Source organism: Desmodus rotundus, chromosome 12, assembly GCF_022682495.2.
Source record: "Desmodus rotundus isolate HL8 chromosome 12, HLdesRot8A.1, whole genome shotgun sequence".
NCBI classification, from domain to species: Eukaryota; Metazoa; Chordata; class Mammalia; order Chiroptera; family Phyllostomidae; genus Desmodus; species Desmodus rotundus.
This window is the reverse complement of record NC_071398.1, coordinates 81476572-81491008: the sequence shown is the minus strand read 5'-3', so window position 1 is coordinate 81491008 and position 14437 is coordinate 81476572. Positions and strand designations below refer to the sequence as shown.

Sequence of the window (14437 nt, the reverse complement as noted above, 5' to 3'; positions counted from 1 at the left end):
CTCCTTGAAAGAGTTGTCTGTAGTCAATGCCTCCAATTTTTCTCCTTTCATTTTCTCTTAAGCTCACTTCAGTCAGGGTCTTGCTTTCTTCCTCTCCACCAAAACAGTTCTTGTCAAGCTTACCAACAAGTGTTGCGCTGCTAAACACAGCGGGCAGTTCCACTACTCATTTTCTTGATCTATCAGCAGCATTTGATGGAGTTCCCTCCTTGCAATTCTTTCTGCATATGACTTCCAGATAACTACACTCAGGTGGTTTCCTCTTGCATCAAGGATACTTCTTTGCTACTTTGGTGGTTCCTTCTTAATCTATAACTCCTAATGCTGGAGGATCCAAGGCTCAGCCCTTGAACCTTTTCTCTTCCCTATCCTCTTTCTCACCCTTGGGGATCTTAGTCGATCTTGTTATTATGTTAAGTGCATACACTGACAGGGCCCAAATTTGCATCTTGAATCCAGACCTATTTTGTACATCCAGCTGCCTTCCTGGCACTTCTACTTGGATGTCTATGTGGTATTTCATACTTAACATCTTCAAAGTGGAACTCCTGGTTTACCTTGCAAATCCTGCTTTCAAATTCTCAGGCATTTTAACTGATGGCAATTCTGTCCTTCCACTTTCTCAGGCCAAAATACGCTGGTATTGTTATTGATTCCTTCTTTTCTTTCATATGCTGATACAAACTGGCAACAAATCCTACTGTCACTATCCTAGTTCTGCATGCAGAACTTGACCTCTTCTCCCCAGCTTGGTGGTAGATACTCACTGCCTGCATTATTGTGGTAGAGTCCTCACTGATTTCCCACCTTGTGCCCTTGGTTTCCTACACTCTGTTCTTACAGTTGAGCAGTTACAATTGCTCCTCTGCGTGACACATCTAATGGTTCCCATCTCAGCATAAACTCCTAACTCACTAAGTGACCTAGCATATTCTGCATGATCAATCATCCTCACCCTCCTTCCCTTACGTCCCTGATTTCATCTCTACCACTTTGTTCCTTCGTCAGTCCATACTAAGTCACTCTGGCCACAGCATGCACATAACACATTATGATCTTTCTTCCTGCAATGTTCTTCTCCCATATGGCTGGCTCCTTACTTCACTCTAGTCTTTGCTCAAATGCCATTTTCTCAGTGAGAACTTCCTCTCTAACCACCCTGCCCTATCTATCCCCTTTTCCTGATTTTTTTTCCATAATACCATCTTATTCATAATATTCTCAATCATTTTGTTATTTATTCAAGTACTTGTTGAATGGATAAATGAATAAAAAAATAACAGGGACATTAATTGGCAATATGACCTAATTAACTATTTCTATGCAAGATTATTTTAAAAGTGTGCAATAGAACCATACATACTTAGTACTATGCTTATTGATAAACAGAATTTGAAGGACATTTTGACATAGAAATTAATAAAAATATTTCATTTTCATCAGATACCAGTTTGTCTTCTGATTAGCTTGCTGGGTTGTATGGATCAACAGGATAGACGTTTCGTGTTTCTAAATGAAGATCTCCTTCTGCACGGCTTTTATTTGTATAGTAATTGCTAAATGAAAGAAGAAAAAAGTAAAATCTTTACTCATTCACTATGATTACTATAAACATGCGACACTTGTTTTCTTTCCATAATTCCCAATACATGGTAAGTACTTTTCATGGATGATTCCATTATATTGTTCTAAATAGCCTATAAAATAATCACTAAAATCCCCACTTGCGGGGGAAAGGCCCATAAAAATAAATAACTTGCTAGGCTGCCAAGTGTCCAAGTCAAAAGTTGATATTAGGCAGCTTTCTATGAGACCCAGGACTTTTAACTACTAATAACTATGACCCCCTGTGTAGAAAAAAAATTAAAGTCTTTTTTTAAGGATATGATCATAGGTTAACTTTTTGGGGACATAATCTTCCAATCGAATTTAAAAGAAAATTTTTATATTTGATGCTTAATTCAAAATCCTTACATGATCATACAGCACTAAAAGCTTTATATGATTTTTAAGAGGACATTTTAACTTTTCCTCCTTGAAAGCACATACATACACTTTCCAGTGCTTCTAAAACCACTTTGTTCAAATTAGCAAAGGGCAAGAAAATGTGATTATAATACCATGTAGAACTCAGAAATAAAGTATTACATAATTACTGGGAAAGAAAAATTACTTCTAAGGTTACTCACAGTATGTCTCTCACTGCCATATTTAAGAGGTCAGCTTATGGGAAGACCCATTAAGGATATTATAAAATGGTAATTTTAGGTCAATGTGATATTTATATTTTATCAAACTATATTAGAAGCCTAGGAAATAATAGCATAGTTTCTCCTTCAAATGTTTAGATGATCTTTATAAATATTCAATTTGGTTACAGGGCATCTTTTTTGAATTTTTTTGAATTTTTTATTTAAATATTTTAATTTTAATGCTGTTTTAGTTGTCCCAATTTTCCCCCTTTGTCCCCCTCCACCAAGCACATGCCCCAACTCCCTCAGTCAATCCCCACACCATTGTCCATGTTCATGGAAGACATCATTTTAATTTTTAATTTTACTTATTTATTTTTTTTCATTACCATTTAGTCCCCTTATGCCTCCATCCCCCAGCATCACCACACTGTTGTCAATGTCCATGAGTCTTTTTTCCTTTTTGCTCCACCCCCTAACTTCCCCCCACCCGAGCTGTGATCCTGCTCTCCATCCATTTTAAAATGATTATTCATCTCATTTACTAAAAGTATTCAAGGCAGCTCAAATGTCTATATCAACTTTCAAAAAATAAATTGAACTTGTTTGGTTCATATCAGTTGAGACACTTAAACAGTAGCATGTGAGATAATTACGCTAATAAAGTTAATAATAATCAGACTGGAACACTATGAATTATTTGAGTTTGTAGGCATTTCCAAAGGTTGAAAATACTCTTACACATGCCATGCCCTGATAGCAACTTAGGAAAGAGAATGAAGGAAAGAGATAGAGACCACATTTTCTATTTATTTAAATTTGTAATTACTCTTGGCTAAAATTACCTCTTAACTTCCTGTGAGGAAAGCCATGCAAATGACATCCTAATTTTTTTCTTGAGACCCTTTTCTCTCTTCAATTCTGTGAAACTACTCTCTCCTAACTTTCTTCCTACCTCGGACGGTTCCTCCCCTTCCTGCCTTTTAAGCATTACAGTCCTTCTGAAATTGGCTTCATCCCTATTTCTATCTTCCATGTTCTTTTTGGTCCGAAAGCTTCAACTGTGAGTTAAATATCAGCTGCTTGAGTCCAGGCCATGTCTCTTGAGTCCTACATCACAGGTGCCACACAGTGGCATGGTCAGAACTGAAGTCATCATCTTTCCCCACAAACCTGTCCCTCTCCTTTTTTGGTGAAACATTGGGACCACCCAGTGAGCTCCTCTTGACTCATTCTCTGTGCCCGCTTCTCCCTACATCCAACAGGATACACAGTTCTGGGAATCTTGTAGTCTTAATAGTGAAGATTCCTCTTACATCTGTTCCATCCTCTCGATCCCTTGCCACTGCTGCTTTGGCTGATGGCTCAATCCTGCCACTTTGTGAAAGTGCAAATCTGAATATCTTTTTTCCTTGCTTAAGTTCCTATAAAATAAATCCCAACTCCTTGTTACAGCCTGCAGGCTTTTGATGATTTAGCTTCTGACCACATTCCTAGATTCCCCAATTGTCTATTAAGTGCAGATCAGTTCCAAGGGATGTTAAAAGCATTATGTAAGAAAAAAAGAGTTGAGCAGTCAAATTAGTTTGGGAAACTCCAGTTTAAAAAACATCAACTGGCTCCTTTATTACAGGAATTTATTCTCATGGTGATTTTGTGAATCTCCATGAGAAAAATATAGTTTGCAGGATTTTTCCATCTTATTTGGTCATAGAATGCCCTTTCTCCTGAAGTCATTCACAGCACCATCCTCTGGCAAACATGACAGACTGAAGTACACCCCACCTGTAGACCCTTGCTGGACCTGCCCTGCTAGGGTCCTCCCAGGCTTAGAACAGACTACCCAAGTTCATCGATGCCATCATTGCATAGTTTCAATGTAGTCCCTTCCTGTCTGATCTTAGTTTAGACATATAACTGTGAACAATGTAATCAGATGATACTGGCTGTGTGCTAAATAAAAGATCCAGGTGACTTGGTCTATTAAAGAAACTTTTGCTGGAGTTGTAAGTGATATGTTTGGGGTGACATGACCTGGCCATCCCGCACTGGAACTTGAGACTTAGTAAGACTTCATCTGATTATCTTCCCTAACACTGTCATGTACAGTACATAAGAACTTATGCACACAGAACATTCCCAGGCAGACACATGATGGTGTCATTTGCTGATAATGTATTCTTTGCACATGCCAAAATATCCTGTAGCTTCCACCAGACTTATGTGCCAAATGGGGCTTTTATTCCATCGCCTCCGCTTTAACCTACGCCACCTTTACCTATTTCCCAGTTGTGTCAAACTGTTTATGTAGTTCTCACAGTAAATGGCAGAATGATAAGCCTCTGGGTCTTTACTCAGATGGCTCCTTCTACCTGTACGAGCTTCCATTCTTGTCTACACTCTCTTAAATCTCACCTAAAACAGCTCCTTCACTTGACCTTGCCCAAAGACGGAGAGGCAACAACAACAAAAAAACTCCTTCAATGTGGAACTTTTTCTGATCAAAAATCTCAAATACTAATTATGTGTTTTGCATCCTCACCAAATATTAATGATATACTTCAGCAACATTATAGATTCAAATGTATTAAAAATGAGTAAATCAAAAACCAGTACCAGTATGTCTAAATGCTGTATAGTAATACATAACATAACAAAACACAGAAACCTAGTAATATACTTAAGCAGTTATGAAAACAACAACTGAGTGAAAGATTACTTGAACAGAAGAAAGGCCTAGTATGTTTCTGAATAGGAAAACATTACAGAAAAGACAAATTTCTCGCAAAGTAATCTATACATATAAATGCAATCACAACATATTTATCGTTAGAAAATGACAAGTGGTCGAAAAGTCACCTGAAAGAACAAATATAAGAGAATAGAGGAAGCTACTCTAAAAAAAAAATTTATAGTGAGGGGATTCCTGCCCTACCAAATAGTAGAATAGTAGGAAGCCATACTTATTAAACACAAAGTAGCTTTTTTTTCTTTAAAATTTTTTTAAAAATTTATTGTAGAGAGGGAGGGAGAATGAGAGGGAAAGAAATGTTGATGTGAGAGAGAAGCATCAATTGATTGCCTTCTGCCTTCTGTAAGTGCCCAGCAGGGCAGAGCACAGAACCCCATAGCCCAAGCACATGCCCTGACTGGGAATCAAACTGGTGACTTTTCGGTTTGTAGGACGATGCCCACCCATCTGGCGAGGGCAGCACAAAGTGGTCTTGATAAAATGGACATATCAATAAAGCAGAAAAAGGAGTCCAGAAACACAACATACAGAAATACATACACAGATACAACAAACACAAATATATTAATCATTTGATATTTGGTCAAGTTAGAACAAACTTTCTGGAAAATCACTTGTAATATTTATTAAATATCTTAAAACATCATACACTTATCCTTAGTAATTCCAGAAATACAAGCACTGGAAATAAGTACATGTACATGTGAAATTTATTAAGAGGTATTCCTCATATCTTTATTAAGATCAATGGGAAGCCACCTACATTTCCACAATGCAGAAATACATATAACATGCTATTATGTCATAAAAAAGAAAGCATGATATAAAGACACAAAGTATGTACATGTGCAAAGTGAAAAATATTAGGCAGAGGGACTATACTATCAAAATTTTAGTTTAAAAAGAGCAAAGAAAAAAAGAATACGAGAAAAAGATCAGATAGGAATATACCAAAATATCTGTAGTTGGTACCTCTAGGATTTTTTTTCTTTCTGTTTTCTAGAATTCTGTTTTTCTAATGTGTCATTTGATTATATACCATTTAAATAAATGTTCAATATCTTTTAAGATCTTACAGATAGGGCTTCCTGTATATAGCATAAGACACTGTATTCCAATTCTCACATTACTATATTCCTTTCTTGTAACTTGTGCTGCTGTGTTTGGTTTCAGGCAAGAAGCTGAAACCTGTAGTGAATTTTGGTTAAGCATGCATTGAACTTACTGTACTCTGTATTTTAATATCATGTGTAAGACGACACCAGTCAAGCAGATAAGAATCACAAAACCTGCAGAAAGACCTAGAAAACAAAAAAGCAAGTATCAAATGGCAGGAAAATGTTACATAAAGAGTTTTGAAGCGATTATGGAGACTATTCCTAGTGGAGGAGAATACGGCACACTACTTTTATACTTACCATTTCTGAGCCATATAAATACAGAATTCCTAAATAATCATAGTTGGACTTAGGGTTTTTCTGATTCAACACATTCCACATTTAATCTAAAGCGCCGCCAAGCATTTGACCACGGGGCTCCAGTCAAGTTCTGTTGGGCTTCTCTGTTCCTTTCCGTTTTATTAGTAATGTTCTTGTCAGTGGGGTCAAGTTAGGAGCCGGGGACACCAGGAGCCTATGACTTTGCATGACAGTATTTAATTCTCAGTTGTGAAATATATTTTTCTATAGTAGAATAAGCCAGCCTATTCTGATAGTGCCAGATCATGCAAAAGACCAAGACCAAATATAAAATAAACTTTCAATTTAAAAACTGGGAATAGCTGGCTGTTCAAATTATTTATTCAATTCTATCCAAAAGCGACAGGTTGCAATGTGAAGGGCACATTCAACTTTCCTTAAAACACCAAAAAAGATAATTCCTTAGGAGTTAAAGAGAAAAAATGGTAACACTCAGGCAGAATGTAAGACCTCAAATTTTATATAAATTTTGTATAAATCATTAGAAAGTTTCTTAATTATTTAAGAAAACTTACCACAAAGAAGAGGAGCAAGTGAGCCTAAGGAAAATCCAAAATTATGAACATATTAGTCTAGCTGCATGAATCAACATAGCCCAGAATCCCACGGCACTCTCCTGAAGTTCGCGTTCTAAGTTCACATTCCTCTCTCTCAAGTCTACTTAAAAGGATGAATTGGAACCTCAGTTTTACCCACTCTTCCCTCATTTCTTATATTGCAACTCATTGAACTTGTTAAGAATTTTCACTTTTTTAATTAAGTCAGATGGGGTACTCATGAACTAAAAAAACAATATAGGCAGGGATTTCTCAGTTTAGAATGCAAATATTAACTGCTATGACTGGTTTGTTAACATACTTTTTGAGGTCCCTGTCAACTTGGTAAGCCCTTATAAATCAAGATGCAGCAACAAGGGAAGTCTCAGCGGCAGCCCCTTACAAAATGTAAGGTCGTGAGTTTTGTACCTTTTAAGTTAGTGTTCCTCTTTTTTTTTTTTTCTTTACTTCCCTTGTCCTCAGAAAGTTTTGCTTTTTCTAGAATAGACAGCCAACTTCAAATTTGTCTGTTACTGTACCACTGCTTACTGGCCTACATCAATTTAAAACCCGTGAATCCCTAACATTGAGGGATATCCCTCAGTCGCTTTTCTCCAGTGAGACAAGTGCCAGCAAAGTCCCTTGTACTTACTTTGTGATCGGCAAACAGCCAGCGGAGGGTTCCATCCAAGATCCTCCTGGCACTGGCTCTGGGGACTGCCTTCTAGGGTATACCCTTCTTCACACTCCAAAGTAACAATCGCGCCATACTGATACTTTTTCCCAGACTCCAGCCCCTTCTGCATTCCATTCATATACTCTGGGAAGCTACAGTTTACCTCTGAAATCAAAGGAATCTAATTTACCAGTGAGGTAGAATCTGCCCCTAATGAAAAGTTTTACAGAACCCACTTAGTTCATGCTCAGTAGTAAAGCCTCATTGAAATAACAAAATGATAACGTAGGTAAAGCCTTTCAGTGTCAGCCATCTATCTCAATAACCTCTAGGTAATTTAAACCATGATTATTTTCCTTCCTTTTGTTTTAGTTTCTAAACTAATAGCTGGTTAATTTTAATGACTGGCCAGGGAAATTGTGAGGGCTAAATGGGTAGGAATTGTGAATTACTGTTTTATCACTGTTGACTCTTACTCTCCAATTCTTCATATGTGTAATGCTTCCTCCTTTTTTCTTTCATCTCTTCAGTGTAGGGGTCAATACTGTGAGATTTTTGGATTTGAATCCTGATGCTAGTCCTTCCTATGACGTGACTTTGGAAAAGTTACAAATCTCTTTGTTCTACTGAGACTTCATCTCTAATATAGGAATAAAAATGGTACCAACTTCATATGGTTCTCAGAAAGATTAAATGACAATGCACTCAAATGCTGTGTACAGTATCAGACACACAGGAAAAAATGCTCGGCAAATATTGCCTATGAGGAGGGACCCCCAAATTGTAATTATCCTCTGGAGGGTGGGCCCCTTGTAGTACAGGCTTCCCCCACTATGTGAGTGTTCTAGGAACCTATCTGTATCAGTATGCTGCCACTTTGTGATGCCAGCTGACATTTCTGTGAGAGGCTGTGTTCAGCCTCTGAATTTTTTTTAAAAACTCTTTCAGCATATTTGTCCATTTTGTGATGGGTGATTTACAGGCACACCTGCCCACACAGCACTGACTGGTCAGCAGTTTTTGACCAAAAAAAGGCATGACCCCCATACCTCACCCTCCTTATTCACCTGATCTCACCTCAGGTGACTATTTTTTTTTGTGCCCCAGATGAAAAAAGTCCTCAAAGGGAAACATTTTGCCAATGCGGAAGAGGTGAAACAAAAAAAAGGCAGAAGCACTAAAAGGCACCCAAATTGATGAGTTCAAAAACTGTTTTGAGCAGTGGAAAAAATGTCTCAATAGGTGTATTGCATCAAATGGAGAGTGCTTTGAAGGTGACTGAAGTTTAAACAAGCAAGAATAAATACACAATTTTTTAATAAAAATGCTCCAGGTTTTTTGGGTCCCCCCTCATTTTAACTCACTTCTCATATTCTATACACCTAATAAAATGACATTCTGAAACTCTTATAAAAAATATTTACCCATAATCCCACCATCACTCAAAGGAAATACATTTTAAAAAGTCACTGTACTTTTTCATTAGTATTTTGTCAGATGCATACTTATCAAAATTGTTATCACGGTGTAATATACTTTGGTTGTTTAATTTATGTAAACATTTCCATTTTCTATACTTAAACGACTACCTACTTGATCACTCACCAGATAAACTATACCCTCCGTCATTTTTCTTATTTTGTGGTATTTAGATTAATTAATATATTAATCTGATTAAGATGCATTTCATTAAATGATCTCATTAAGGCACTTATTTGCTAATTTTAAGTTGAAAGCACCTAACTGAATATATCTACTCAGGACAAATTTGATTTAAACTATTAAGCAGGTAATGCACCTTTACAAGAAGGGGCAGGCTGACTCCAGGTTCCCTCACGTGTGCAGTAAAGGAGTGCGTCTCCCACCAGCAGGTAGCCTTCGTCACAGCTGTACAGGACTGACATTCCGGCAGAAAATCGAGCTATATCTTCACCAGTATGATTCCCATGGGGGATCTTAAATGGAGGTTGACATCCTACGAGGGCTTAGACACCAATAAAAAGGGTGTTTCGTTTAGCACAGAGGAACGCATAGCCAACACTTCCTGTGGGTGATGGCCATAGAGAAGGAAGGCAGGCAGCAAGCCAACTGATTGGTATCTAGTCATATCCATTCCACCCAAACCCAGCAGCACTGGACAGAGAGTTGCCCCCATGTGTCTATGTATGCTGTACATGATCTGAAGAGAAATGTCAAAAGTAAGATAATGAAACACCTACGGCTGCAGCCCACAACTGTAATCTATCAGCCAAGAGTAGTCTTCCCTTTTCCCTTTAGATATCACAAAGAAGAGAGAACTCTTCTAAAAAATGACAGCCGAAACCCAGTTCAAGCAACTGCTGCCTTGCAGGAGAGCAGAGGGAACCCTCACTAAATCAGAGGTTCAACATTCATCTTGGGCTGTAGATACGTGTTTCACTTAAAATGAGAATATTATGTTGGCCAAAGATAACCATTCTGGTGACTTCAACTCAGTTCTTGGGTCCCAAATTGCCACCCTCTATCATAGATAGTCACCTAGTCACTGACAGAAATAAAACTGACAAATGATAAATAAAAATTACAAGAGAGAGAATTCAAAGGGTCCAAAGGCCAGCTTCACTCCTCAGAAAACCCAAAGTTCTCTTTCTGGCTGGTTTTACAGCCTTAAATATCCAATTATCAAGACACGTCATTGACCCCTCGCCCCATGGTAGGTGCGTTCTTATCATTCTAATTTAGAAAAAATAATAGATTTTGTAGACACCATCCATTTGCCAATTAACCATTGTCCTTTCATATATTTAGCTCAACCCACTTAAAAAGGAAAAAAGAAGAAAAGAATTGGGTGAGAAGATAAGGCATGTATCTTGTTAAGCAAGCTATTACATACTTCCTTTAGGTCAAACATCAAGCAAGTGCAGATTCAAAAAATCTTTGTCCTTATTTTGAGCACCATCCCATAGTTAATGTCTTAAGATAACTTACCCATTTTGATACAAGTTGGTATACCTGGCACCCATTTGTTATTGGAATGACACCGGATCAAGTTACTGCCATTCATGATGAAGCCGGGGTTGCAGGCAACATATACAATGTCATTGTGGGAATATGACGAACGAGTTTTATTAAGCTTGTATCCATGTTTGACTTCTGGGTTAGAGCAATGGGTCACAGGCAGAGGTTTTAAGCACTGTGGGGGTGCTCTACTCCAAGATCCGTGTCCTTGAGGATCACTTATGCAGCGTATAGTTTTCTCTCCCAGAAGAGAGAATCCTTGGTCACATTCATAAGAGATTTCAGTTCCATACAGAAAGTGTTCTGCCATCATACCGGTGTGCCTCCCATTGTCAGTCATCGGTGGAGGTGGACAGTGAATAGCTGCAGAAGAGATTCAGGAAGTTCTGCTTTAGCAAGTGCACCGAGGTGAACAGTCATCATTCAGGTCCAAATGAAGCTTTGCAACTGTGTTATAGCACATGACTATAATATGATTTGTTGTACAATGTTTTCTTTAAAACAGTTTTATTAATATTTTGATTATATAATATGTATTCATTTTAAACTTATTTAAAAGTGCAGTAAAATAGTGAGTGAAAGAAACACAGCTATATTACCATAAATTTAAAATATATATATAATATATATCCATAGCATATAAATATAACTTAGCAGATGTGTGCCAAATACTCAGTTTCTACTTGACAGCTTTGCTTCCCAGTGACACAGTGATGACCAAACAGTGGAAGACCCTTCTTATCTGAGGCACACTGGGACAGAGCACGAAGACCGGTAGTTCCTCAATGGCCTGCCGCTCTAATGCCCTCCTACCCCACTGACAACTTTAAGCTGTCTTACCTTCACAGAGTGGAATCTTTTGGAACCAAACCCCATTCTCAGCATCTTGACACTTCCGATAAGTGTGTCCAGTCAGCTGGTACCTAGAGAGAGATTATAATATACTGCTTCTTCTCAATGTCACATCTCTGAAACCGAGCCTCCTCACACCACAGATGCAGAGGCTCTCCTAAACAAGAATTTCGGTAAAGAGAAATTAAAACACTAGACCCTCCAAATAAGAAAACTATTAGATTTAGAGTTGCTCACAGCAAAGCCATTTCCAGGTGAAGAAAGACCTAAAAAGTCAGAGATGTTAGTTGGACCTTTGGAACCTCACATTCCCTGGGAGTGTGGCAGTGAGAAACCTCTAACAAGAGTCATCAAGACAAGCTGAGGGTCGAAATACTGCACAAAACCAAGAGGAGAGCCTCTCTGAATGGACCATTTCATACTCACCCGTCATGACAGGATGTATTAACTGGAATCACATGGGGATCACCTGGAAGCTCTTGAACATCTTCTCCCACAGGCTGACATGGTGCTTCTAGAGGAAGAAGGTTGGAATTGGAATTACTTATACATGCCTGGTATCAAAGAGAAAGGCAACTCTGGAACTGAAAGTACCTTCACACCGAGGGGCAGAAGGACTCCAATTTCCTGAAGGCATACAGTGAATGGATCTGTTGCCCACAAGCAAGTAGCCAGGGTCACAGGTGTAGTCTACAGTCATCCCAGAGACAAAGAGGACCCTGTTTCCACCTGTGTGCTGACCATGGAGGAGCCCAGAAGGTGGCTGGCAGTCTGAAGAGAAAACTCCCCACATAAATACCAACAACAAAGGAATTTACATTCTAGAACATTAAGTGTACAAAATTTGACAATAGACAATCTTAAACATTTAAGCCAAGGATCACAAAGCTCTAATTAAATACTAACTGCTTTCTGTACTTTTGGAAGAACTAAGACATCTTTAATCAGGTCCTGTCATTATCTGCCCTGAATATACTCTGGATACAAGAGGTATTTACACGAAGAACATATAAAACACGCATGGAACATTCTGTTACAGATGGAAGAAGCAGGAGAGTAATTTGTGCCCCATCAACTTTTCCCATGACTCTAGTTTTGGGTGGGAGATAAGAATAGTTCAGTAAATACCCCCTATTTTTCTCCATTTGGTTTTACCTTTTTCACACATGGGTATTTCAGGATCCCAGGTGTTATTGGCTTTGCAACGAATCTGACTGCTGCCCTTCAAAGTAAATCCATCATCACACTCGAATGTCACACTGTCATTGTAGAAATATGGGGCTTCCTTGCCAGATATCTTGTGTCCATTTGCAACATTGGCATATGAGCACCAGACAGCAGGGAGGGAAAGTTTACACAGAGGAGCAGGGCCGCTCCAGATGCCTTGCTCTTCACTGTTGCTTGTACAGTGGATGGTGCTTTCCCCAACGAGGCTGAATTCCACTCCTTTCTCGGGCCCAGGGTTACACGTATACGTGACTGCGGTTCCATACAGCATGTCTTCTGAGGAACTGCCTGTGTGTGTCCCATTGTAGATAACAGGGGGTGGTGGGCAGGTGATTTCTGGAGAGATGAGAAGTGACTAAGTAAAGGAATCTGTTTCAGTGTTAGAAACCAAAGAGGGGACATGAACCTGGTCATGAAACCATTGGTATCACATTTCCTGGAGGATATGGGTGAGTTTTGATGATCTGAGTTATGTCAAAGCTCGTTAGATGTGCAAAATTCAGTTTAAACAGGATTCATAGAAAAGACTTCTGTAATGGAAATCTTTGTTAAAAGTGAGCGTGTACATCAATATCATATCGTGAGGCAGTCAAAACCAGTGGGAAATTGTTAATTAAAATGTTGGTTTTTAATAAACAATAGGTGTCTAAAAGGCACAGGAGCATATAAAGTTAAGTATTTTTGGAGTGCCTTCTTTGTGTTGAGGTGATATGATAGTTTAGTCAAGAATATTTATTGTCGATTGAGCATCTACTTTTTGATGGGTAATATTCTCATTTACAAAGTAGGGATAGTACCACTTAATTATAATAACTTTGAAGTCTGCATTCTTGTGCTGACTTTACAGATGAGGGGCTAAAGTTTCAGAGAAGTTACATAAATCACCCATGATCATATGATGCAGTAGATAGAATAAGAGATCAGATCCCATACCAATCTCCTTTTTCTCCACTAAAATACAGTGAACCCCAAATTAAGCATGGTGGCTCATATACTCACTGCTTTCATCATCTTATACTCCTAAATCACAAGAGAGGATCAGCAACTGAATACATTTAAATTAAGTGGTTGCTATGCTTTGAAGTAGAGAGAGGTGACTGTAGAGAGACAGCAAAACTTGACGAAGTTAATGGAGCAGAGTTTAATATTCTTATTCTCAAAACATAGCCTAAAACACAAATCTCCCAGGGCATGCATAGGTCTCACATTATTTCAATTTCTCTGTTATCTATGCTACTCACCTTTACAAAGACGAATCTCCATAAACCAAGGAATCGTGCCTCGACACAGCTGATAAACACTCTCACCTAACCGGTACCTAGAGATACAGTCACGTCATTTTGCCATCTAGTGAACACTAAGCTAAGCAAGAGCTATCGGCTCTATAGCAGACTCACCACGTTCAGGACAAGAAGCAATAGGAACAAAAATGTAGCCAGAATCAGCTCCATCAGCCATTGCACAGGCATAGTTCCCACACATGGAAAAAATAGCACAATCAACACTTCCATGAACATGTGACAGAGACAGGTCTTTGCAGTAAACTCTTACACAGAGCTTGCAGTGTGCAGGGATAAGCAGCCCTACCTCAGGTGAGCCAGCACTCACTCACCCTTCATCACAAGAAGAGTTAACATCTGGTCTAATAAATCGAGCCTGGGGTTTTCTATAGAGATGCTTTCCTATAGGTTCACACTCTGCCCCTAAAAAAAGAGACTAGGATGAGA

General features: G+C 38.5%; 1 protein-coding gene across 9 annotated transcripts in view; it reads right to left on the bottom strand.

Annotated features, from left to right (window-relative positions):
- LOC112318208 (complement receptor type 2) overlaps positions 1-14437 on the bottom strand; it is a 153309-nt gene that overhangs the window by 120544 nt on the left and 18328 nt on the right. For 7 of the 9 annotated variants that reach the window (XM_045186096.3, XM_045185935.3, XM_045186183.3 and 4 more), the window contains 12 exons: positions 14323-14413; positions 13952-14028; positions 12639-13046; positions 12078-12254; positions 11910-11997; positions 11472-11554; positions 10602-10994; positions 9433-9618; positions 7611-7799; positions 6938-6961; positions 6170-6245; positions 1448-1556 (listed from right to left, as the gene is read on the bottom strand). The exons of 1 other annotated variant lie outside the window; for it this stretch is intronic. In XM_045186096.3, coding sequence (XP_045042031.2) covers positions 1463-1556; positions 6170-6245; positions 6938-6961; positions 7611-7799; positions 9433-9618; positions 10602-10994; positions 11472-11554; positions 11910-11997; positions 12078-12254; positions 12639-13046; positions 13952-14028; positions 14323-14413 — 1886 coding nt within the window. In that variant the 3' untranslated portion in view covers positions 1448-1462. The remainder of the gene's footprint in view (positions 1-1447; positions 1557-6169; positions 6246-6937; positions 6962-7610; positions 7800-9432; positions 9619-10601; positions 10995-11471; positions 11555-11909; positions 11998-12077; positions 12255-12638; positions 13047-13951; positions 14029-14322; positions 14414-14437) is intronic. One more of the 9 variants, XM_045185971.3, reaches the window with a different exon arrangement.